Source organism: Vespa mandarinia, chromosome 20 (assembly GCF_050613455.1).
Source record: "Vespa mandarinia isolate Hongniang chromosome 20, ASM5061345v1, whole genome shotgun sequence".
In the NCBI taxonomy this organism is placed as follows: domain Eukaryota; kingdom Metazoa; phylum Arthropoda; class Insecta; order Hymenoptera; family Vespidae; genus Vespa; species Vespa mandarinia.
In genome coordinates, this window is record NC_140829.1 from 2,140,001 (window position 1) to 2,167,500 (window position 27,500).

The window sequence follows — 27,500 nt, forward strand, 5'->3', positions numbered from 1 at the left end:
AAAATATTGTAATATTATTTGAAACAATGGATATATTATTATTAATACTTTGTGTAATAGTTATTACACTTTTAATAACCGCATTAACAATATATCTTAGTCGAAATAGAGGTAAGATTTTATTTCATTATTTTTTTTATTAATTTTTCATTATTCACAACTTATGGTAATTTTATAATATCAATGTTTTAACATATATGTACGTCAAATAACGTTATTAAATAAATCCTTGTTATATAGCTATAGACAAAGAAAGAGCTAATGTTCAGGATCATGCTGTTGAACGTAGACAAGTTAGACGAATAGTCGGTAATAGAAATGTTCGTCATCGTTTACATGCCGGAACAAATGATCATATAAATGCAAATGATAATGGACAATTAGAGAATAACGAAGTTGAAATAGATACACCTATTGAGGTATCTGATGGTAAAATTGGTGCTAAGAAACGTGCAAAATTAGCAGCTAAAGCTGAAAAGAAAGTGCAAAGGGAAATGGATAAAGTTGAACAGGATAAACGTAAAAAGGAAGAAGAAAAGCGACAAAAAGAGAGGGATAAACAACGTGAAGAGGAACATGATGAAGAAATGCGTCAAGAGGAGGAAGCTAGAAAACTTAGAGAATTAAAGGAAAAACAGGAACACGAGGAATATTTAAAAATGAAAGAGATGTTTAGCGTAGATGAGGAAGGTTTTCAAGAGGATCAAAATGTTTTATTGGACGACATTATGGAATATATAAAATTAAAGAAAGTAATATATTTAGACGATGTGGCTGCACATTTTTCACAAAAGACGACATTCGTCGTCGATAAGATTTTGGAGTGGCAAAAAACAGGCGATTTAACCGGAGTAATAGACGATCAAGGAAAATTCATTTATATTACAGAAAGTGAACTCGATGCAGTTGTAAAATTTATTAAGCGACGTGGTAGAGTTAGTATCACAGAACTTTCTGAACATTCAAGTACATTAATAAATATAGGTTCAAACTAAAGTATATCGATAATGGCATATCTACAAATTAAAACGAAATATATTAATCTTTTAGAAATTTAATGATTAGATGATTGAAAAAAAAAAAAAAAGAAAAGGAAAGAAAAGATTATTGCAATTTAATGGAATGATCAATAAAAGTCGAAAAAACGAAATCGATATGGAGGAATGTTATGCAAAAAAAAAAAGAAAAAAAAAGAAAATTATAATTATTTTCATTATTGATAACACACTATTGCATACGCGCATATATTTATAAATGTAGATAGATTTTTCATAAATTTATGAATAGCAATATTTATTTGTTTTTTTTTTTTTTTTAATGTATAAATTAGTTTATGCGTATACAAATACTACATATATATATATATATATATATATATATATATACAAATAAGAAAAAGATAAATGTTTTGTTTGTATTTATTTTTATCTTTCTTTCTTTTTTTTTTTTTTTTTTTTTTTTTTTCTTAATTTATTTCGATAAAGACTAATATAAATCGTGCACTCGAGATATTATATAATAAATAATCTCAAAAAGAAAACAAAACAGAAAAAAAATCAAACAAAATTTTCGTACTTTCGTCACTTCAGATAAAAATTTATCATTATCCGTTGTAATTAAACTTTTACAATTTATAATAAAAAAAAAAAAAAAAAAAAAAAAAAAAAAAAAAAAAAAAAAAAAAACAAATTTCATAAATCTATTCTATTAATAAATGGTAAACGTTGAGATGGAGATGACCTTTTAATTAAACGCAACGTATAATCTAACGGCATATTTATTTAAAAAAAAAAAGAAAGAAAAGCAAAAAGAAAAACGGAGAATTGTCCAAACTTTTGAAAAGATTCAAATTTTGTAAGAAAAACAAAATAATATAGTAAGATGTTTCAAAATGATAGAATCGGAATCATAAAATTGGGATTTGCGAATTTTCAAATTTACATGGTATTATGTCAATCTTTATTTATCGTATTGTTGGAAATTATTTAAAAGGCAAGATTATAAGTAATTCCTTATCTCGTCGTTCGACATTCTTTTTTTTTTTTTTTTTTTTTTTAAATAAAATTTTCCCATTTACATTGACGTACAGATTGTTACACGGAAAGAAAAAAGAATTCCGCCGACATGACAACATTTTGAATAGACATTGCATCAGATTCTAGTTTCTTCTCTTGAATGTATAATTTATATAGTTGGGCACGGCTAAATTGACTTTACAATGAATTTGCAAATGAATTTTAAGAAAAACAAAAATATATATATATATAATAAATAAATAAAAAAGAAAAAATCATTTAATCTGTATTGTCAAAAAAAAAAAAAAAGAAAAACAACAAAAAAAAGAATTAAATTCATTTAATTTGTAATATTAGAAGAAAAAAGCAAAAAAAAAAAACAATCATTTAATATATACTATTACAATGAAAAAAAAAAGACAACCCCTTTTTCTTATATATATATATATATATATATATATATATATATATATATATATATATATATATATATATATTTTTTTTTTTCCTTTCCTTGAAGTAATCTTTCAAATTTTCAACGAATACCAATCAAGCCACTGTATAGTTATCTGTTACGATTATTAAAATAAATTTATAAACGAATGAGGAAAACAAAAAGAAATAATAATAATAATAATAATAATAATAATAATAATAATAATAATATTCTCTAGGGTCTACTTCGTAAAATCGAACGATTATATTTCATTGAAATATACGAACGTCATGTGCTGATGATTCATTTAATGACAGTACGGTAGCCCTTTAGTACCATTATATGTCACATTTTTCACCCTAAAATTAGCTCAGCAGTTAGAAAGGATCATCCACGATCTGATCTATCTTTGCTAATATAATTTTCGATTATCGTTATTGATCCATATACGTTCGAAAGATATTTTTAAATATTAGCATACGCATATTTGTACTTAGAAATTTGTTGATGTAGTTGAAAAAAAAAAAAAAAAGCCAAAAAAATATTGAGATGTTATTCGATGTAATTAATTTACAGATTTCGATGTAAACGCTATTTTTTTTTCTTTTTTTTTTTGTTTCTTTAATGGGAATCATACGTTTTTTAAATGTATTAATCGATACGATTTGTAATTCTCTATATAAAAAAATTAAAAAAATAAAAAAAAAAGGTGTTAACCCATATATTTCAAAAAAATTAATTAATTCATTAATTCAAGAATTATTTTAATCTAATTATTTCCTAATATAAATTATTATTAATTTTTTTTTTTCTTTCTATTTTTTTCTCTTTTTACGTGTAATAAATAGTTCAACACTTATTTTTTATTTTTTTTTTTTTTTATACAAAATGTGCCGTATCTAATTGCTGTAATAAAAAATATATTCTCGTTTAAAAGGGTAGAACAAAAAAAAAAAAAAAAAAAAAAGAAAAAAATTATCGTTTTAAACATTGTAACTTTTTGTATCGCCTAATAATTTTTTCCAATAAGATCATTCAATAATTAAGATATTTCAGAGAAATTAACTATTAATATTAACTATAATTAATCATTTTAAATGATTATCGTTCCCACCTTATATACTGTATTAATAATCATGGATCATGATGCAATTTATTTCATCAACAATTTGATAAACATCGGATACGGCGACATTAGTCACAGGAATATATTCTAGCTTATATATACATTATTAATAGATCGATTAAACGTATGGTTGTTGTAAACAAAATTATATTTCATTCATTCAATTAGAATAGAAAAATTTATTTTTCTTTTTTTCTTTTCTCTCTCTCTCACTCTCTCTCTCTCTCTCTCTCTCTCTCACTCTCTCACTCTCTTCTGTAATGTAATTCAAAATACAGATATTAAATTGCATCTATAGATATTAACATTAATTAATCGATTTAATTAATTTTTTTTATATAATTAAAAGACAAATATAATTCGAAATAAAATATCGTTTATTAAGATAAAATAGAAATCCTTTATATGTATCAACGACGATTCTAATCGATTCTAATGAAACGAAATTATCTTGGATCGTTCAATAAAAAGAAGAAAAAAAAGTTCATGTTATAATTCGATTCGCATAATGAAATAAAACTTCCTGATTGTCGTCATTTAATTTTTGCAAATCATAACAAATGCCGACCATGATAATCAAAATATTTCCGTAATAATACATTTCAATAAGACAAAAATAACACAACATCGTATGTGTGTTTCTGTGTTTCTGTGTTTACGTGTGGCGATATGCATATATTTACATTTAAAGGGAAAAAGAAAAAAAAAAAAAAAGATAAATAAATAAATTGGTACAACTGTCGGCGAATAAAGAAGTATTGTCTTTCCCCCCCCCCACAATCATATTGCTCGTAATTTGCCTTATAATTAATACGGCCCTGTTCGTCGAACTATACAATTAGCAAAAAAAATTTTCCAGTAGATCGTTCGAGACTAATCGAGAATATTTCATCGATATTTAACATTTTATTTCAGTATCCATGTTAAATTTATGCATACATATACATACATACATACATACATATATGCATACATACATATATACACACAAACCACATATACACACAAACCACATATACACACAAACCACATATACACACACACACACACACACACACACACATATATATATATGTAATAATCAGGTAAATATCGTGAAAACAAAGTTTGAATAAATGAAATCGTCATCGACGGAATCATAATGGCGGCCAACGATGGACTCATCCTTATAAAATGTTAAACATAACAAATACGTGTATATATATAGATATTTTTTTTTTTCTTAATAATACGATATTACAAATAATTTGTGACTAAAGATTTTAATAATAAAAAAGAAAGAAAGAAAGTAAGAAATAATTCATAAATCGTCAGAGATTTTTCAATGATACGATATAATTACGTATAAATAATTTCTGAGCAAATATTTACAAAAAAAAAAAAAAAAAAATAATGATAATAATAATAATAATAATAAATGGTTTATAAATTTACTAAAGATTTTCTTTTTTTTTTTTTTTTTAAGGAGCAACCAAGACAGTTATAAAAGATAATTCAAAAATCACTCCTGTTATTAACTACCTTGATCACCCGTTCTTGCTACGCCCCTATCTTCCACCATATTTAAAATCCTTTAGTTGATCAGCCAGTTGTAGAAAGGAGTGGTCGGTCGGTGATAATGTATAAGGCAGGTAGAAAGAAGCGACAGATTGGCAGTCCACTTCGAAGAGTTTAATCGAAGCATTCGTTTAATAATATAAAAAAATTTCAATATTTGATTTTGTTTTTTCTCGTTTCTTTTCATAGATTATAATTAAAGATTAACGAATAACGCGTAATTTCATCGGACCGTACTTCGCGAACATTCCCATTTTAAGATAAATTCTTGAAAATAGAAAAACGATTTTACTAATTGTATAATATCAAACGATTCATAACGATTATAAGTGATCATTGATTTGTTTCATTTCACTAAGATCATAAAGATCTATGTGTCGATGAGGTGCAAGGTTCTAGATTGTCAAGGAAACTCTCCGACGTTTTTACCAAGTGTCAGGTAAATATAGAAGAACAAAAAAGAAAGAAAAAAAAAAAAAGGAACAGACAAACAGACAAACAAACAAATTAAAAGGAAAGAAAAAGAAGAAAATACATTATCATTCGTCATTTCCACTTGATCTATCAATTTCTAGATTACGTGGATCATTTTGTTTTGTCATGGATTAATGCGAAAGGCGTGAACGTACGACAAAAAAAAAAAAAAAAGGAAGAAAAAAAATGGAAGAAAATTTTTAATATTTTATCAGATAAAAATTATTCGTCCTTTATGTTATTACATATTGAAAAAAATTTAAAAAAAGAATAAGTAAATCTGTTTCAATGTAAAGAAAAAAAAATATATATATATATAATTAATCAAAGTAATATATGCTATTATATATACATATATATATATATATATATATATATATATATATATATATATATATATATATATATTGAATTTGAAACGATCAATGTATTTTTCTCATTTTCTTAATTAATTTTTATTAATTATTGATAAGTTTTTTTTTCTTCCTACCATTTCTTCTTATAAAATAAATATATATATAAAATATTTTTTTCAATATTCATGATAAAATATCAATAACGTAATATAATTGATCAATATAAATAATTAAACGTCTACATTTTGTATTTGATTATATTATAAATTATTATATTATTTATTCATATATTCACAATTGCGCAAAAAAGTTTTTAATATAATTGCAAGCTTATATATTATTTATTGATATTTCGTTATGTAAGTATTGATAAGTTTTTTTTTTTTTTTTTTATTTAAAATAACAATTTAAAAATGTTTTAAACCGATTGAATCGAATAAATAAAAAGGAATAATCCTATTACTAATATATCTTTTCTCTCTCTTTTTATTTTATTTTTTCTCCCACAAAAAGATTGGCAAAAAATCTTCGGACTCGCAAAGGAAGTCGTTGTGGTAATACTGGCAACCGATTGGAGTTATTAGTTCTCGTCCATTTACATCACGTGCCGTAGAGTAAGTAATAAAAAACAAAAAAAAAATAATCAAACATTAATTATTTTCAAATAAATTTATTCTGAAATATTTTCCAATGTGTTTTAGTTATCTATTACAAAGACAAAGGATTGACTATTATCGCAACGTTAAGCAACTAATCCAGTCATAAATCAGGAAGCTGTTATCGAATCATTACTTATCAGTGTAGTCTAGCAATTTCAAATTGATAAACTAAATTACTAATTCAAAAGCGCCCATATTTCAAATTTCTAATTAGTTGTTCGTGAGAGGAGAATATTAAACGGTACAATTATGGTGTACACTAATATCGACGGGTCAAAAATCATGGGCCCTTATCACGAAATCAAGTCAGTATAACAAGATTATATCAGTATAATAAAATATATAAGATATATATATATCATCTATTTTAATAATATGTATTATATATATATATATATAATACATTTATATTAATATTTATATTTATATTATATTAATATTATATTAATATATATACATATATATACATGTAATAGATTAATATTTTATTTTTATACTAATTCTCAATAATAGATTAATTATTAGATTATTGAGAGAACATAATTAAAAATTAACATATTATATGTATATATACATATATACGTATAATTTAATTTAATAATAATAATATATATATATATATATTTTATCAAATTGATGTATTATATTTATAATAATTTTTAATAATAAGTTAACTAGATAAAAAACATTATTGTAATATAAAACATTATATATTTGTAAAAAATGTTATACAATAATAATATTTCATACTAATATTTAATGGTAATTTATATTAATTTAAAATTTTTTTAAATGTCAAAAAAAGAATATTTCTTTTATCAAATATTTTTTGCTTTGTTACTTAGGAAGGATAACGATAAGCGTACAATGAATGGATCCAATAAACAAACTCAAAATCAGCAAGATATATATACGAAAAATGATAAAAAGTACGGTGCTTGGGGACCAGTTTACAAAAACAAGGAAAATTTCGTCAACATGCATATTTGTTAATCCTTTATAATCTATATATATATATATATATATATATACATATACATAATATGTATACATATAAATATGTATTTGATTTTAATTCATCTTATTGTAACAAAATTACTTAAAATTCAAAGCTTTTCTACATTCCTTAAATATACTTATAAATTATACTTATTGTTAGTATAATATGATTGTATTGGGATAAATAACATGATAATATTTACATTACATAAAGTCTTTTAATAAATACGAAAAATTAAATTGATTTATGATACAATTATTATAGTACCAGTTTAGAAAAATTTCTTTAATCTTTTAATGACATAAATATATATTAAAATATATTTGTTCAATATTGCGTATGTACAATTTTTTAAATTATACTTTGCAAGATTTCGCATCGAATAAGATGATATCATTTAACAAAACAAAACAAAAAATATAATTAAAATTTATTAACGTTCTTTAAGAAAATAGATTCAACTAATACTAAATCTTTTTCCTATGAAAATAAAAAAATTATTATTAAAAAAATTAATTTTACCGATAGGATATCGCAAATATTACGATGATATGTATCGTAATGATATAATTTTTGTATGTTCTTTTTTCAAATTAAATTTAATTGTTCAGCATTTGTAAGAATTACATATTAAATTGTTAGACATTTAATTAATCATCTTACATTCGTAAGAATTACTTAATTAAATTCTTACTTAATTAATTGTTACTTTACATTCGTAAAAATAACATATTAAATTCTTATTCATTTAATTGTTTCACATACGTAAGAATAATTATCGCGATAATATCGATCGAATGTGTAAGAAGGAAATAAAAAAAAAAAAAAGAAGAAAGGAATAGGAGGAAACAAGGAGGAAGATAAATAAATGAATAAATAAAAATAAAAAAAAAAAAAAAATAGAAGAAAGAAGTACAAGAAAAATCCAAATATAAATTCTAACGGTATTAAGAGAATGAAGATGAGCTGAGGAAGAAGAATACGAGGATCGGTATAGATAGTGACGGCACATCCGGCTTTGAGACGAGAAAATCCCGAATAGTTCGACGGGAAGTAAGTAAGTAAGTTAAGTGAGTGAGTGAGTAAATGAGTGAGCGAATGAGTGAGTGAGTAAGTGAAAGAGTGAGTGAGTGAGTGAGTAAGTAGTAGGGGAAGTAGTATGGAGAAGGGATGTATAAGCGGGTAAGCTTTACGGAGGGGTAAAAAGCTCGTGGAAGAGGAAAAAGCAACGTTTTGGTGACGGCCCTGGTGAGAAGAGTGAACCTTGGATCCGTTGTTGCAGTCGGTTCCAGAACGTTAAAACGTTCGTTTCTAAAATTGTGCGGTACAACAAAGTTCGAAAAAGTTTTGTGCTAAGAAGTAGTTCAAATCCTAATTATCATTCAGTATTCGCAAACGCCTAAGCCTGTATTTATTTATTTATTTATTTATTATTATTATTATCAGTCAATGAATCAATCAATCAAACAATCAATCAATACAATTAATCGATTAATTAATTATTAATATTTATTCCATAAATTCGTTCGTTAGTTCATCGATATATTCATTCCGATCGATCGATTGTTCTTTTTTTTTTTTTCGAAGCCAATCGGTTTTTTTTTCTCTCGTTATTTTCTTTTTTTTACATTTCTTTCTTTCTATCTTCCTTTTCATCGTATGACGAAAGATAAATAAAAACAGAAAAAAGAAACAAGAAAAAAGGAAAATTATTCGAGTAAGATATACCGTTGATAGTTTTTTTCGAAAGACCTTCGAAAAGATAGTAGGATCCTTTCTTTCGAAGAAAGAAGAAAAGGATAAATATCGAATAAAGAAAAAAGATAGATAGATTGATAATTAGATAGATAAATAGAGAAAAAAGATAAGTGTTCCTTTTTTGGTGTACTAACGAATACGACGGACACAGTGTTCGAGAGATAGATTTAACTGTAGTACATCAACGAGAAAAAGACGAAAAGATAAAAGATACGAAAGACACCGGAGACGAAATACGACGAGACGAGAGAAGATAGAAGAGAGACGAAACGAGAGTCGAGAGACGAGACGAGACGAGACGACGCTCTATTTTTGGGGGCCCGACAAACATACCGGTGAGAAGCTTTTGTACGATTATTCCTTCGCATGCTAGATTTCTCCTTTCGTCTTTCCGCACGTAGTTCTTATCTCAATCCCTTCTTCTTCTTCTTCTTCTTCTACTTCTTCCTCTTCTTCTTCTACTTCTTCTTCTACTTCTACTTCTTCTACTTCTACTTCTTCTTTTTAGAAATAAATACTTTGCGTTCCATACTCGACGAGTTTGGCGTGTCGAGCCCGTTTAAAAGGCACGATTGAGATTCGTTTGAAAAGACTTCGAATAGAAAAAAAAAAAAAAGAAAGAAAAGAGAGAGAAAGAGAGAGAGATAGGTAAGGGGATGATTGGATGGGTCGAGGGAGGGTGGTAGTCTTAAATCGGAACGTTAAATTGATCACATTCTTTAAGTGCCATGAACACCGAAGGACGACTAATTCTAAATTCGAAAGGGAAAAAACCTAATTTTATTCTTTAAGTTTGATCTTCCGAATTCTTAGAAAGGCCGTAGTAAATTAGAATAAGTCGACGACAATAAATTTTTTTTTTTCCTTTCTCTTTTTCTTTTTCTTCTTCCTCTTCTTCTTCTTCTTTTTCTTCTTCTTCTTCATCTTCTTATTTATTATTATTATTATTATTATTATTATTATTAGTATTATTATTATTATTTATTATTTATCAATGATTAATTCATCTGGTTAAGATTCTTGATATTGTGAAAATGAAAGTACAAAGATTTTCTATTATCTATTGATTAATTATCTATTAATAACATTCATTATATATATTTATACATATATAAAATAATATATAAAATTATAAACAAATTACAAATTTACAAATACACTATTACAAAGATTTTGTAATAAAATGTTCAGATTAAGATTCTTAATATAAATGACGATACAAATTTGCATTATCTACTGATATATATGTGTGTGTCTGTATTTATATATATATATATATATATATATATTATATATATAAAATATATATATATAAATATAATTAAATATAATTAAATATAATTAAAAATATTAAAAAAATATAAAATTAAAAATATAATTATATAAAAATATAATTAAAAATATTTAAATATATATATATATATTATATATAATACATATGTAAATATATTATATATAGTACATATAAAATATATTATATAAATATATATATATATAAGAAAAATAAAGTAATATACAATTACAATAGAAATAATAAGATTATTAAATAAGATTTTTAGATCAATAATCTTAAAATCTAAGTGATCATAGAAAAATTATCATGAAAAATCAAAAAAGTAATTTAAAATTACAATAGTAATAATAATATTAATACACAACGAGGGATACTTCAAGGAAGTCACTATTATACTCTCTCTCTCTCTCTCTCTCTCTCTCTCTCTATCTCTCTCATTTTTCATTCTTATATTCTTATATTATTATATTAGATAGTAACATTAAAAGAAAAAGGAAAAGATTAATAAAAGATTAAAAAAAAAAAAAAAAAAGAAAAAATGATTCCATTTTTAAAATTGTTCCCCGACGATGAATATCGGTCTTCTCGACTATGACGAGGAAGAAAAAAGAAAGACGTAGAAACAATTCTGAGCGGAAATAGAACTTCCTCCTTCGCGTACCAAGACGCTGACTCCTCTCTCTCTCTCTCTCTCTCTCTCTCTCTCTCTCTCTCTCTCTTTTTCTTTCTTTCTTTGGGATGGGACGTTACACCTAAATTTCAATGTCTCTCTCTCTCTCTCTCTCTCTCTCTCTCTCTCTCTCTCTTTCTCTTTTTATCTCTCTCTCTCCTCTCAAACTCATGTTAATGCTTGTTGCATATCCGTCTAGGTACCAACGCCTTCTTCTTCTTCTTCTTCTTCTTCTTCTTCTTTTTCTTTTTCCTTTTCTTCTTCTTCTTCTTCTTCTTCTTCTTTTCTAGGGTGCTATTTTTATCGGCACCCAATAGTCACTCGTCAAGTCTCCGTATAAGAGAACACGCAACCCCTCGCGAACAGCCGGAGGTGTACTAACCAAAGTCCCCTACGTCGTTTAAACGTGTATCCTATTCTATATCCTATCGTGAAAAACCCAAGGAATATACTTCTTCTTCAATCAGGAAGACGAATCTCCCTTTTCCCAACCCACCTCATCCCATAACACCCCATAATATCCCACCCCATCACACCCCATTCCACTCCACCCACCTTCATCCTCTATCTCTCTCACTCTCTTTTTTCGTCTTTCTTACTCTCTCTCTCTCTCTCTCTCTCTCTCTCTCTCTCTCTCTCTCTTTCTCTCTTTCTCTCTGTCTCTGTCTCTCTTTCTATCGTCTCCTCCCACACGTGCCCACCCTCTTTCCCCTTCCGCCTCCACACCCCTGATTAACACGAGGACGAATTTACGAGGGTTATAACCATTTGGGGGATATAGACCCACGTGCTATTTCAAAAGTAAATTCTTTTTTAAAGGAACGTACGGTATACACCTATATAAACAAAAAAATGTTAATAGGATGATGATGTTATGATTGTCCTTGAAATTACATTCGTTATTTTATTTTCATTTCGTTATCTTTCGAATGAACGATTTATTTGTCAGAAATAAAAGAATATATATATATATATATATATATATATATATATATATAAATTATAAAAGAAAAATAGGAAAGGAAGATAGAATGAAAGAAGAATAAAAGGAAAGAATCGGAAAAGTGAAAATATATTATTAAAATATTCATCGCATTTATTTAAAATGCTGACGAAAAAAAATTTTGAAATACCGTATATAGAAGATAAAATATATATATATATACATAATATACCGTATATATATATATATATACATTAAAATACCGTATGTATATATACATAGGAGCCAAAATAAATTTACAAGATGTTCAAACAAAAAGACATTGATCATTTCGAATTTATTATGTGTCAAAAATTATTTTTTCTCTTTTATCATATAAATAAGACGTTTGAAAAATAATAAAATTAACATTATCATCAAATCGTCCCAAACTTTTCTTATCGCTCGTATTAATTACAAAATTATTTTCATGGAAATAATGAAAAAAGAAAGAAAATAAATAAATAAATAAATAAATAAATAAATAAATAAATAAATAAATAAATAAATAAATAAATAAATAAATAAATAAATAATGAACGAAAAGGAAAAAAAATAAAAAAGAAAGAAAAATAAAAACGTACAACAGTTAAAGAAAAGAAAAGAATCTAAGAAATAAATTTGCGAGATTTCAAAAAAGAAAATGATCGATCCTTGCTAATATTGTTTGCCCTCTCTCTCTCTCTTTCTCTCTTTTTTCTCTTAGTCTCTTTTATCAATCGTTCGAATTTTTCTCTTCGATTTTTCTTACTCGACGTTATTATTTATTTTTCCTATTATTTATTCCTTTATATATATATTTATTATATTTATTATTATATATTTATTATTATATATTTATTATTATATTTAATCCTACATTTTCCCTTCGAGACTGTCCTCTTTTTTCGACTAAACGATATGAACGGAAGTTGACGAATAATTTTTCTTCTACGTTTAATTTCTACGAGAAATCCCCCCCATAGAAATGTCATTTACCTTGGTGATCTCTCTCTCTCTTTCTCTCTCTCTCTCGCTACGTGCCGCACGTGCTCATCCCCTTTTTTGGGGGAACACGCGTACGAGCTATATACCCATTCCTTCCATTAGTACCTTATCCCTAGGGATGCTCTTAAAGAAGGGGTGTGGAGAGGGAGACAAGTAGGATTGAATTTACTCGCGAGTAGAGGAAAGTCCGAATAAAAAAAAAAAAAAAAGAAAGAAAAATATCCATAAAAATCTTCCTACTTGAGAAAGAGAAAGATCATAAATTATATTCGTTAATAAGAAATAGAGATACTAAATAAGAGAGACAGAGAGAGGGAGAGAGAGAGAGAGAGAGAGAAAAAGAAAGAGAACTGTAAGAAAAAGAAAATGAACAAAGAAGATAAAATATTTTAAAGAATGAAAACTGTTCGATAATACGAAATTTTTATCAAAATTTTCTTAATCCTCGTCTTTAGAATTTACTATTATATATATATATATATATATATATATATATATATATATATATATTATATCCTTATATACATAAAATAATATATTTATAAAGGATATAATATATATATATATATATAAAAAAAAAAAGAGCTAGTAGCAGTAATAGTAGAAGCAATAGTGGTAGTAGTAATAGTAGTAGTAGTAGTAGTAATAGTAATAGTAGTAGTAGTAATAGTAGTATTAGTAGTAATAGCAATAGTAGTAATAGTAGTGGTAATAGTAATAGTAGTAGTAGTAGTAGTAGTAGTAGTAGTAGTAATAGTAATAGTAATAGTAATAGAGTAGTAGTAGTAGTAGTAGTAGTAATAGTAGTAGTAATAGTAATAGTAATAGTAATAGAGTAGTAGTAGTAGTAGTAGTAATAGTAGTAGTAATAGTAGTAGTAATAGTAGTAGTAGTAATAATAGTAGTAATAGCAGTAGTAGTAATAGTAGTAGTAATAGTAGTAGCAGTAATAGTAGTAGTAGTAATAGTAGTAGTAATAGTAGTAGCAGTAATAGTAGTAGTAATAGTAGTAGCAGTAATAGTAGTAGTAATAATATAATATCGATGATTTGGATTCGTCCTCGTTACTTATTCAAATCACGGTGAGAATAAACCACCATTCGTTAAACAGAGCTTAAATATGCAGAACTTTCCTTGAGCACGCGTGTGCGAGTTAGAAGGGCAGAGAATTAGTAACACGAGGGGAAGATCGCCAAAGAAAGAAAGAGAGAGAAAATGAGTGAGAGAGATAGGTAGATAGATAGAGAGAGAGAGAGAGTGAGTGTGAGAGAAAGAGAGAGAGAGAAAGAGATAGCAAGAAAGATGCGTCGAGGGCGTCTGCTTTAGTCGATGGAAGCCAAGTTCGTTCAACTTAGAATCACGAGAGAGAAAAGCAAGACGTAGGACATACACATATACATACATACATACATACATACATACATACATACATACATACATACATACATACATACATACATACATACATACATACATACATACATACATACATACATATATACATATCTGCATGCATACATACATGCATATATACTGTACTATAAATGAGAGAAAAATTTTTTCCTCGAATTTTATATTCATTTCGAATTTTAACTGATACGATGTAAAATAAAGTTGATCGAAATTTTCATAAGAATTTTTTTTTTTTTTGGAATAATTCGTCAAGCTTTAATGAGCGCACTTGTATATGTACAGATATATCTATACTTATATATATATATATATATATATTTTTCTTTTTTTCTTTTATTTTTTATTCTTATTTTATTATATAAATTAATATCGAAAAATCACACGAGAAATTAATGATCGAATTCTTTATTTCATATATTTATTTATTATTATTATCATTGTTTTTTATTTATTCATTAATATTCTTTCAAAAATTATTTCACATTTGTAATAATAATAAAAAAATGTTGAACTTCCGGCGTAATTTGATTATTGAGTACACTGGGAGTTACGAATTAAAGTTAAAAAAAAAATGTAAAAGAAAAAATAAAAAAAAAAAAAAAAAAAAAAATATAAAATAATAAAAATTATTTTTATTTACAATTCTTTTTCTTTTTTTTACTTTATTGTTTTTGACAATTATAATCCTTGTTTATATATCGATAAATCTATTGTAAATACTCATTTTACGTACATATATACATGTCGATAATTAATTTCTGCGATCATACGAAATATTAGATCATTATAATTTTGACAAAAACGTATAGTTGATAAAATTGTATTATTTTAATTTTCGAGCGTAATACCTCGAACAGCTGATCGTCTGACGATCAGCTGTATACAGTTGTTATAATTTTATAAATAGATGTATAAGCTCGAGTGATTCTAAACGTCGTATATACAGGGTGTCGCCTTTGTAAAAAGGATTTCGTCAAATATCTTCGATCCTATTGACTTTATGAAAAAACTTTTCAAAGAAAAACTATTAAGTTTTTAAGAAATAAAGAGATCGAATGGATGAAGAAATAAAAAAAATAAAAATTTCCAAATTTTTCACTCCTTTTCTTCAAAAAAAAAAAGAGAAAAAAAAAGAGAAAAAAAATGAAAGAAAACCAAAAAAATTCTCGGCATTAATTTCATTAACGACGAAACATTATAAAACTTATTATAAATTTTGTAATATCATATAATATGATTGAAATTAAATATATTCGTTTATTATATTATATTAATATTATAATATGATATAATATAAATTAAATTTAAATTCAAGGATTTATTTATTAATTAACAACTCGTTTATATGTATATGTACATAAAAGTATGCCTAGGTATATATATATATATATATATATATATATATATATAGGGTGTACAAAAAGCATAGGAGACCAAACTTATATTACGTATTAATGAAATCAAATGGATGGAAAAAGTTCATATAAATATATTTTCGAAAAATGCTTTATCGAAAAAATATATTTATGATTTATTCTGACAATTATACGAAATGTTACAAAAATTTCTCCCTTCGTAAAAATGCAAACTTCCATGCGTCGAATTAATGATTTTTCAAACTTTTTCTAATATATCAATTGCATTGAAAATAATAGTAAATAGTAAATGGATACCCTAAGTTCATTTTCTATTTTTATATAAATACTTATATAAAACCAATTCGATTTGTGTAAGTACATGAATAGAAGTCAAGAGAAGAAGAAAAAAAAAAAAAAAAAAAAAACAAAAACGAAAGAAAGAGTTTGGCAATTGCTAATTCGATGAATAGAAATAAATCATAAATATCTTTAAAAGCAAACATAAGTTTATATGAACTTTTTCCATCCATTTGATCGCAATAGTATAAGTTTGATCCTATGTTTGTTGGACATCCTGTATATATATATATGCATATATATATAATGTATCTATACATACTTTTATGTACTTATACATACATATAGACGAGTTGTTGACTACGTTTATAACGCAGCTCGTTGATATAAATGATACGTGAGAATTCATTGACAAGATCAAGAGAATGAAACGGATGTACAAACATATTTTGTCTGTTCCTGTCCCACGTTACTTTTCAACATTCTACGGTCCTGAACGATCGTGCGAAGCTTTTACGTTTAATCGTTTCATTTTCTTTCCCATAAAAAGAAACGCATATATATATATGTAGATGTATATATCTATTATAAATATATATTAATTATAATATACATTAAATTAATATATACATATATCTTTGTTACATATATATATTTATATAGTTATATAAAAATATATTTACATATTACATATATATATATATATATATATATATATATATATATATATATATATATGTTACATTAACTTAATCATTATATTACATAAACTTAAAAATATTTTTGCGTAAATACATTGACATACCCGTTATAAAATACATTGAGTTTACATTAAAAAAAAAAAAAAAAAAGAAAAAGAAAAAGAAAAATTATTCATCAGCCACGAATAAAATATTTCATGTGCATAATTTAAAAGAAAAGAAAAGAAAGAGAAAATGATACTAATTTTTTATATTCAATTTTGTAATCAATCTACGATATAGTAAGCAAAAAAATATATATCCATAGATATACACACACACACACAAATACAAACACACAATTGAAATGAAATAATGTTAATTTTATTTAAATTTTATATTTATTATCGTTCAAATTAGTAATTTATTATTGTTTTGAAGTTAATATTGTTTCTTCATTTCTTTTCTTTTTCCTTCCTTTCTTTTTTTTGTTTCTATCTTTTTAATCAATTTCGTTTAACGTAAATGGATAAAATTTTGAGATTTTATAAAAAAAATTGAAATATAATATATATAACAATGTTTTAATAATATTGTAGATATTTAAAAAGAATTTTCTTCCTTTGTGTTTCGCTTTGAAGATTTGTAAGCTCGACGTATTTTTATTTATCTGTTCTTTTTTTTTTTTTTTTTTTTGTTATTTTCAAATAATATATAAAAATAAAACTTTAATCGAACCTTTTGAAAAAAAAAAATTCACGTGTCAGTGAATCGCCATTTTTGTTACAAGCGACGTTAACGTTCGTCTGTCATATTTATCAATAATATTTCGACGTTGATTATCAAATGGGATAAACTTATTTTTATAATATAGATAAACATATAGATGAATTTATTTTTATTTATTATAAACTTATTGGAAATTTCTTAATATTTATTTGGCCGTAAACAAAATGTAGAGATTTGATTGTCGACGATAAAAAAAGAGAGAAAAAAAATGAAGAAAGAAGGAAAGAAAGTAAGAAAAAAGAAGAAAAGAAAAAACAGGAAAAGAAAACGAAGGAGAAAAAATTCGAAGTCTTTCGTTTCTACTGTGAAAAAGAGAAAGAAAGTAAGGAGATCGGATTCGAGAGACGGATGCGTGGATCTAAGAATAGGAAAATTCCTTTTTCCTTTCTGTTCTTACGTTGAAAGCAATTTAAAGAGATTCGACGAGTTACTGTGCCTCTGTCTTTTGATTTTGCTTTTGCTTTTTTCTTTTTCTTTTTTCTGTTTTCTTTTTTGTTTTTTTTTTTTTTATTTTTGTTCGTCAAGTTAATACTTGAACGTACGATTAAGTTAATAAATATATTTACGTTGTTCTGTCGTTCGTATAAATTCATTTTAAAAGTAATTCGAAAAGAAAAGAAATAAAAAAAAAATATATAAAAATAATAAAACGATGATATTTCACGTTCAAATTTCGTTTGATAATAATTTTAAAAACAAAAATAAAAAATAATTCATCAATACGAATCAATTATTAATTATTAATTTTTATTATTTAATTGTTCATTCGTGATTATCGAGATATTCGATTTTAATATTCTTTTTTTTTTTTTTTTTTTTAAGTATTACGATCGAAATAAAATTTAATTTTAGATACGTTCATTTAAAGGTATTTTAATTTAAAAGTAATTTGAAAAGAAGAAATTATTCATTAACAATGAATCAATTGTTAATTATTAATTTTTATTATTTAATTATTTATTCATGACTATCGAAATATAATAATCTCTTTTTTAAAGTATCACAATTGAAATGAAATTCACATTTATTTTGGATATTCAAAATATTCTATTTTACGATACATTCGTTTAAATTAATAATTAAAACGATGATATTTCACGTTCGTGCAAATTTTAATTAATTATTAGAATCAAAATAAAATTCTATTTCGGATACGTTCACTTGAAAGTATTTTAATTTAAGATTAATTTGAACAAAAAAAAAAAAAAAAAAAAGAAAAAGAAAAAAAAATAATTATCCATTTAACATGAATCAATTATTAATTATTATTTATCCCTGTTAATTGAGATATATAAGTTTCAATAATTTTTTTTTTTATTTTTTTTTTTTTATTTTTTTTTTTGTAAATCATTACAATCGAAATAAAATTTAATTTCAAATACGTTCACTTAAAAATATTTTAATTTTAATATCAATTTAAGAATAAAGAAAAAAAGACCAAACAAAAAATATTGTATGATAGAAAGGTTACGATCGAAGTAAAACCTTTGAAGGAATTACAATCGAAAGAAAGTTCCTTTCCCCCTTTTCTTTCTGAAATTCTACGGCATTTGGATTTCAGGATTTAGACGGTTGAAAGTCAAAGAGTTTAAAAATATAATACGAGGTTTTGAAAATCTTGAAAAAGAAAAATAGGACAAAGAAAGTACAACCCCTTTCCTTTCTTTCTTTTTTTCTTTCTTTATTCGTTTTCTTTTTTTTTTCTTTTCCTCTCTTTTTGCGTTCCAAGTATAAAGTCGAGAGCAGACCCCCTGCGAACCAAACAGCTTTCCGGCTAGCACGTGTATCTGCTGCCCGATTTTATCTAATTATAGCCAGACGATCCCTAAATTCTAATGGACCCCAGTTACCAACTAAAATTTTATTTACATTCCTTTTGTTTCTATCTTTTACACTTTTTTTTCTTCTTTTTTTTTACAGATCAATTATAATTAACAAAAAACGATGTTAAATATTTGCATATGTTTTTTTTTTCTTTTTTTTTTTTCTTTAATAGAGCAAATTTTTAAATCGTATTTTAAATTCGACATGAATTACACATGGATATCGTCCATAAACGATTATAATCTGATTATAATATATTGCAATATAATTTCGTCTATTATAATGTAAAATGATTTAAATTAAATTTATTCGTTAATATTATAAAATGACATGATATAAATTAAATCTAAATCCAATGATCAATTTATTAATCGACGAAATGCAAATATTAAAAACCCAAAGAAATTTTCTAAGATTTATTCTGAAAGAAAAATCAAAAAAAAAAAAAGGAAACAAAGAAAAAAGAAAATTCTTCGTTCGAATTTCATCGATGAAATATTATAAAACGTATTATAAATTTTTGTAATATCATATAACATGATTTAAATTAAATATATTCATTTATCATATTATATATTAATATTATAATATGATATAATATAAATTAAATGATTAATTTATTAATAGACGAATGGAAAGTATATAAAAAGGGAAAATAAAAATTACAAAAATTCATTCCCAGAGGAAGAAGAAGAAAAAAAAAGAAAGAGAGAGAGAGAGAGAGAGAGAGAGAGAGAGAAACAAATAAGAAAAACAAAAAAAAATTCTTTCTCATCGATATCATCGATAAAATATTATAAAACGTAATATAAATTTTATAATATCATATAATATGCTATAATATAATATAAATGAAGTCTAAATTCAATGATTAATTTGTTAATCGACGAAAGAGAAATATTGGAAACAAAAAGAAAAATTTCAAAAATTTACTTTACGAAGGAAGAAAGAAAGAAAGAAAGAGAAAGAAATTGAAGAATTAATTAAACCAACAAAAAAATTCTTCGCATTAAAATCATCGATAAAATATAACAAAATGTATTATAAATTTTTTAATGTCATTTATGATAAATCTATGATCAAATGGATGTACAAATAGATCGATCTATTGAAAATCGATCATTCATCGGTGACTTTCCTTTTCTTTTTTCTTTATTTTTTTTTTCTTCTTCTTCTTCTTCTTTATCATCTTCTTCTTTTATTCTTTCAATTTATTTGAGCAAATCTTCGACGAACGACGACATCTATCTATCCGTATGTCCATGACGGCGTCGGCAACCGTTTGGTCTGTTGCCGTTACACCAAAATAGATTTGGTATCCCGAAGGCTGAAGGAAATCCGTAAACGTAAACTCGCGAAGAAAACCGGCGGCGCTGTCTTGAAACTTTACCCGCGAAAATAAATCGATTTTGTCGATACGCACGGAGGAAAACGGAAAGGAGAAAGAAAACAAAAAAAAAAAAGGAAAAAAGGAAAAAGAAAAAGAAATGGAGAAAAAAATTACAAATGATTCAGATCAGATTAGATTAGATCAGATTAGAAATTAGAGAGGATTATCGAAATTGGATCGATGATTGAATTTGTTAATTTATCTCTTTTATTAAAACATTGTTGGCCGATTCACAAATATACTCATTTTTGCAAATACATATATCTTATATAATTATTAAAATATTATATAAAATATTATATAAAACAATATAAAATATTATATTGTTTGTATTTGATATTAATCAAATTTAATTTATTAAATTTAACATTTCTATTATACTAATGTTTATACTAATATTAGAATAATAATTCTAATATATTCAATTTTCCTAAATTTGTAATATTTATTTTAAATTCATATTCAATATTTAGATATTTTATAAATTATTATTATAATTTATAATCAATTATTACTATAATTTACAATAATTATATATATATATATATATATATATATATATATATATATATATATGAGCCGTTTATTTTGAAAGTGGCCTAACTCCATTTGTCAATTTTTTCCGGTTGCTATAATTACATGTACAACTTTATCTTATTTATCAGTAAAGCATTTCAGGTTGCTCATATTCCGAGTAAATACGATAATTCTTGACACATAAGTTTTCAGTGTTAGTTCAATAATTTAACCGTTTATTTCGAAAGTGGCCTAACTCCATTTATACTTAAATCAATGAATGAAAATGAAAATTTTTAAGTCCTGAATTTATTACCACGTCGGGGTAGATCATGAAAGTTCGAAAATATTGTATTGACACCACTGTATAAAAATATTAAATTACAACAGCAAAATTATTACAAAGAATTATTCTTCATTTTCCCTTTTTTTTCTTATTTTTTTTTTTTTTTTTTTATAATAACAATAACGTCGACGAAAACGAATTGCCATTATCGTTAACAATGAATTCTTATTGAAAACATCATTATCGCAATTTGCACTTAATGATTACACAGAAACATATGTGCCCATAATTATGAAAGTGGTCTAAGTCATATATTTCTTGTTTCGAGATATTTAATGAATTGCGTTTGAACGAATTAAAAAATATTTTTATATTATGCGACATTTTAATTTATAATTTTCTTAGTCTTGATTAATGGAAATTTATTATGAATATGAAATTTTGTATGAAATTTCATACGAAAATGTTGTTTTTAAAGCTCTAATTGACTTAGACCATTTTCAAAATTAATTGAATGTTCTATAAATGAGTTAAAGCAATAAAGAACTATGAGTTTTATTTGAAACAATAACTTTAATGAAATAATTCATGAACATTTTTTATTAATTATTTTTAAAAAGTAATCCATTTTTATCATTTTTTCTAGTTTTTATGATTCTTAAAATGTTCCTGATAAACTAGAGGGATGTATGGTAGTAAACACATGATATCTTTATGTTTTTCTTCCGTTACTGGTCTAGGGGTGGTGTATAATGGAAGTAATTTAATATTTTCGTATATTTTTGGTCTTCCTCTTTTAGGTGAGAGATCCAAAACGTGGAATTTAGAATCATCTAAAGAAGTTTTATAGAACAATTTGTAAGGTTCATTTTTCAAAAATCTCATCCATTGAATTTTCCATAGTATTCGCTGGAATTTTCTTTTGCTTTTTTTTGGTCCTCTGCAAGACAGTTCCTAGCTCGTTCGGCATTTTGTAAATGAACATCATGACTTTCTCTAAGATGTAATTTCTCTTCCTCATTATTGCATGCTTCGATTTTTCATTCAATAAATCACATTTTTGGCATGTGTCTTTTCGAGAAGTATGGAAATTTAAGTTAAATTCAGTATTAAATATTTTCCTGTAGATCCATTCTTTAACAAAGGATTGGTTATTTTCCTCACATTTCTCTACATATAGACTATAAATTTTACGAATATCTAGGTCAGGACTCAAATATTTTCGACCAGGAGTGTGACGAGCTCTGGTGTAGTGGCTCTCATATGCTGGGAAACTTAAAATATGTTCTCGTACAGCTTTTATCTTAATTTCATCTGTGTTTCATGAAATTCCAGGCATCTTAAACCGGAATGAATTGGCGTTTTTGTTATCATTTATTTTACCAGCTTACTATGTGGTTCAGAAACACGTCAAAGAGGGCCACGCGCCATTTTCAAGTTATAATCATATGTAATTTCTTCAAATTTTTGACTTAGACCACTTTCATAATTAACACTAAATGAATTCCGTATAACGTTGAAATTACATCCATTATCAAAAGATTTGTTTCTGACGATATCGTAAAAATTAAATTAAATACATATAGTTTAAGATAATGTGAATGTGAAATAAGTGATAAACTCATTTTTTTGAAATATTGACTTAGACCAATTTCATAATTATGGGCACATTTATGCCAGGCACGTATTTGCTTCCATAGTATATATCGATAGCTTTCGCTGGACGCGTATGTGCGTCCATAGTATTTAAAGAGTTAATGATATCATCACTACACGGTTTATCTAATCGCGGTGATTCCCACGATAGTAGTAAATTGTACATATAGTAAAAGTGGTTGACTAGTGACTATGTGTCTATTGAGTATATGACTACAGACTATAAATTACTATACTGACTACAAACGACTATAAAGACTATAAATGACTATAAATGATTATACTGACTATAAAGACTACTATATACTAATGACTATAAATGATTATTGACTATATGACTATCTTAGCAAATCGAGGAGAGAGAGAGAAACAGGTCTTTTGGGACTTCGGATAAAAATTCCAAGAAATTTCTTCCACGAAAACATGTTCTCCACTCTCGACTAAGCAGACATACAGACACAGATACATAGTAAATGCGCGCTCCCTACCAGGATAGCCCCCGTCCCTGGGATACTTAGCCCCGCCCCTTGCCAGGTTAGCCTCGCCTCCCGTGTATTTATTCATTGTTTCTCTCTCCTTCTCAGTCTCTTGTAGTACAAAATAAGGTCTTCTAAATTTCAGGTAGAAAGACTTTAAATAGCTTTATAAAAATTTAAATCGTCGTTCGTCTCATCTTAAGGAATTCTTTATGAACAGATGTTCCAATACGCACTTGCGCAAAGAGATATATAAAACAATCATATCATAACGATTGAATTGATAAGAATGATTTTATTATAAATAATATTATTTTTTAAATAATTTATTAATTTCTTTTTGTTTACCGACAAGTGTAAAAAAAGAAAGAAAAGAAAATATTTGTTTGATTTGAAATCGAATAAATATTTCATTGGAAAGCTTTACGTATCGTATTAGAAGGTTTATCCGAAAAATTTGTGGCTTCATTTGAGCAACGATATTTCGATGAAATATTTATTATTCGTTTAAGAGTAATTATTGAAATAGAAGCTTTCCTCTTTTTTTTGTTTTCTTTTTTATTTATTTTTTTTTCTTTTTAATTTCCATAAAGTTATTCGTACAAATAAGACTTTATTATTTAAACGTCGTTTTCCATTTGTATATAATTTCAATTTATAAAAACAAAAAAAGAAATTATTTTCGATGAAACACTTGAACATGAATCATTGTAAAAATTATTATACAAATAAATGAAAATCCTTGAATTGAAAAGAAATAAAAAATATTTTTTTATAATATAAAATTTTCTATAAGACATCAATGAATGGAAATGAAAATTTAAAAGTCCTGAATTTATTACCACGTCGGGGTAGACCAAGGAAGTTCGAAAAATTTGTATTGACACCACTGTATAAAAATATCAGACAAATTACAACAGCAAAATCAAGGACATAATTGACCTATTACGATATTTACCACATGATTTCTTCAAATCCTTTTCACACACAAAATCTAGATGAGTAGAAAATTGTTTTGTAATAAATTTATGTTCGTAATTTTGTACGTTATGTAGTTAAAAAATGTTTTGAATCGCACAAATTATGTTTTCGAAGTGTTTTAAAGATATGTAAAATAAATTGAGTATTGTTTTTTTCAATTTGAAGCATCTTAAATTATGTTGAATGGACTTGGGCACCTTCAAATTTTATAGTGAATCTGATTGTTAATTTTGAAAGTGACCTAACTCCATTCTTGATAAGAAAACGCATATTATTCACTTTATAATTGTCACTATTTTAATAGGAACTATAAATTTAACACCCTTAGATACCCTTAGATAGTAGTATAATTCATTAGTATCCTATACGTACATTTTTAAATTCATTGAAACGCAAACCCTTAAATCTCGATTTGAAGATAAATGGAGTTAGGCCACTTTCAAAATAAACGGCTCATATATTCATATTTAATAATTAAATGATTACAAAAATATAATAAAAATTTTAATTCAAATCGTGAACATAATTGGGATAAAACCTCAATAATAGCAATATCAGTTATATTATATATCGATCAACGATGTGTTAATAACGATATATCACATTATTTATTATATTATTAATAAATATTTAATTAACAATATTTATTTATATTGTTATAATTTTATACTTTATGATTTTGCATTGACAAATAATATTTATTCACAAATATATGTTTTGTCATTTGTATTGACAGTATTTTATTAATGAATGAATGAATTTATTTGTTTTGCAAAAAAAAAAAGAAAGAAAAAAAAGAAGACACAAAAGCGAAATGATTTCGATCGAAATAATTCGGATTAAATAAATAATCATTTAGAAGGGAATCTGAATTGAACACACGTGTCTTACGACACGACAAAGATACGATCGAAATAATCTAAAGCTAAACACTAAGATACGTTTGATTGTATTAAAAGAGATAGGACTGATGGATAAACAAACGATGACGATATCCTAGACGATATGGTGTTCTTTGAGAAGCTGAGGGATGAGAGAACAAAAGAAAAGAAAGGAAAGAGAAGAAAGAAATTAAAAGAAAGATTAAAAAAAAATTCGTTCATTCGAAAAAACTCTTCGAATCGAAAATATTTTACGATCTTAAATATTTTCCCGATCGTTCGTAATTTATCATAAATTATATAAATAATAAATCTTTTTTTTTTTTGTAATTATGAGAACATTCTTCATCGTACAAAATTATTTTCGACAGGACTTATAAGAGTCTGTTTTTCCTTTTTTTTTTTTTCTTTAAACGAAGCATTCGAATTAAAAAAATGTTTTTTAATACGAGCTCGATTTAATAAGGATCCAATGTACAGTGTCAATGTAAATATGTCAATGAACAGCAATTATTTATTTATTAATTTTTATTTATATTCATAACTATTTTTTTATTTTTTAACTTATTCCTTTTTTTTCTTTTTTTTTTTTGCGCGATATTATAATCTCTCTCTCTCTCTTTCAAATATTTCTTATCGCGACAATTTATTTTCATACAATTACGATTTAATTTCATCAATAAGATTTATTTATTTGTACAAGTCTACAATTCTTTAAATTTATTTGCAAATCATTGACTTGAAATTTGAACATTGACACGATCCTCCTCCCCTAAAAAAAAAAAGAATATAATCCAACGAATCGATAAAACTTTACAACGAACATGAATCGCGTTCAATTTTTTCGAAAAAGCTTTTTATTTATATGAAATTCGATCGTATCGTGGAAATATAATTGTTCGTGTTGATCATTTTATAATTTGAAATTCTATCGCATAATTTTATCTTTACAGTTTTGAATTTTCGCTCTGGCAAAAATGGCCGATTAGAATTTCTTTCACGACAGAGCACTCTTGCGACGAACCTTGGAATTAATTTAATAGATGAAACTCGCAAAAAAGAAAAAAAGAAAAAAAATAGAAGCTCTTTCCACTTTGATTTATTTTTCTCTTCGATGTTATCGTTAAATTATAATAATACAAGAAGAAAAAAAATTTTTCAATTACAATTCTTAAGAAAATATAAGAAAATTGACACCGAGAGTGCTATGTTTGGCGTGCTGATTCATTTGAACGGTGCGCAGACATCGCGCGGGAACTTTGAATTTTCCTTTTTTTGAATCTGTACGTTTTCGTTTCTCAAGTGTTGTCTTCACAAAGCCAAGAATTCAAATCATTTTTTTTCAACTCCATTTTAATCATGATTATTAATATATCTGATTTTCGTCGAAATTATTTTCTATACGTACGAACAAAAAAGTGGACATTTTTTTATAGATTAGTAAAGAAAAATTGTGACCAATAAATCTAATAAAAAGAAAAAAAAGGAGATATAGATATTCATTTATTACCACTTAAGTTATTCAATTTTATTAATATTATTTATTTATATTAATAATATTAAATTCGAATGAAAATTACAGATGTTGAATAAATATATATTAATGAAGAAATATTTAATTAACGTAACAAAAGAAAAT

General features: G+C 25.2%; 2 protein-coding genes and 1 long non-coding RNA gene across 4 annotated transcripts in view; all 3 read left to right on the top strand.

Moving 5' to 3' along the window:
• Ddrgk1 (DDRGK domain containing 1) overlaps window positions 1-1,164 on the top strand; it is a 1,223-nt gene extending 59 nt beyond the window's left edge. The window contains exons 1-2 of the mRNA XM_035879169.2: window positions 1-111; window positions 241-1,164. The exon at window positions 1-111 is cut by the window's left edge and continues 59 nt beyond it. Coding sequence (XP_035735062.1) covers window positions 27-111; window positions 241-995 — 840 coding nt within the window. The 5' untranslated portion in view covers window positions 1-26 and the 3' untranslated portion in view covers window positions 996-1,164. The remainder of the gene's footprint in view (window positions 112-240) is intronic.
• Window positions 1,165-6,665: 5,501 nt separating this feature from the next.
• On the top strand, window positions 6,666-7,862 carry LOC118447340 (uncharacterized). The gene is made up of 2 exons (XR_004839857.2): window positions 6,666-6,928; window positions 7,469-7,862. It is a non-coding gene; the product is annotated as an uncharacterized LOC118447340 (long non-coding RNA).
• Window positions 7,863-9,508: 1,646 nt separating this feature from the next.
• rols (zinc-RING finger and ankyrin repeat domain-containing protein rolling pebbles) overlaps window positions 9,509-27,500 on the top strand; it is a 72,161-nt gene continuing 54,169 nt past the window's right edge. The window contains exon 1 of one of the 2 annotated variants that reach the window (XM_085662962.1): window positions 9,509-9,716. The gene's annotated coding sequence lies outside the window, so the exon portion shown is untranslated. The remainder of the gene's footprint in view (window positions 9,717-27,500) is intronic. The other variant, XM_085662964.1, reaches the window with a different exon arrangement.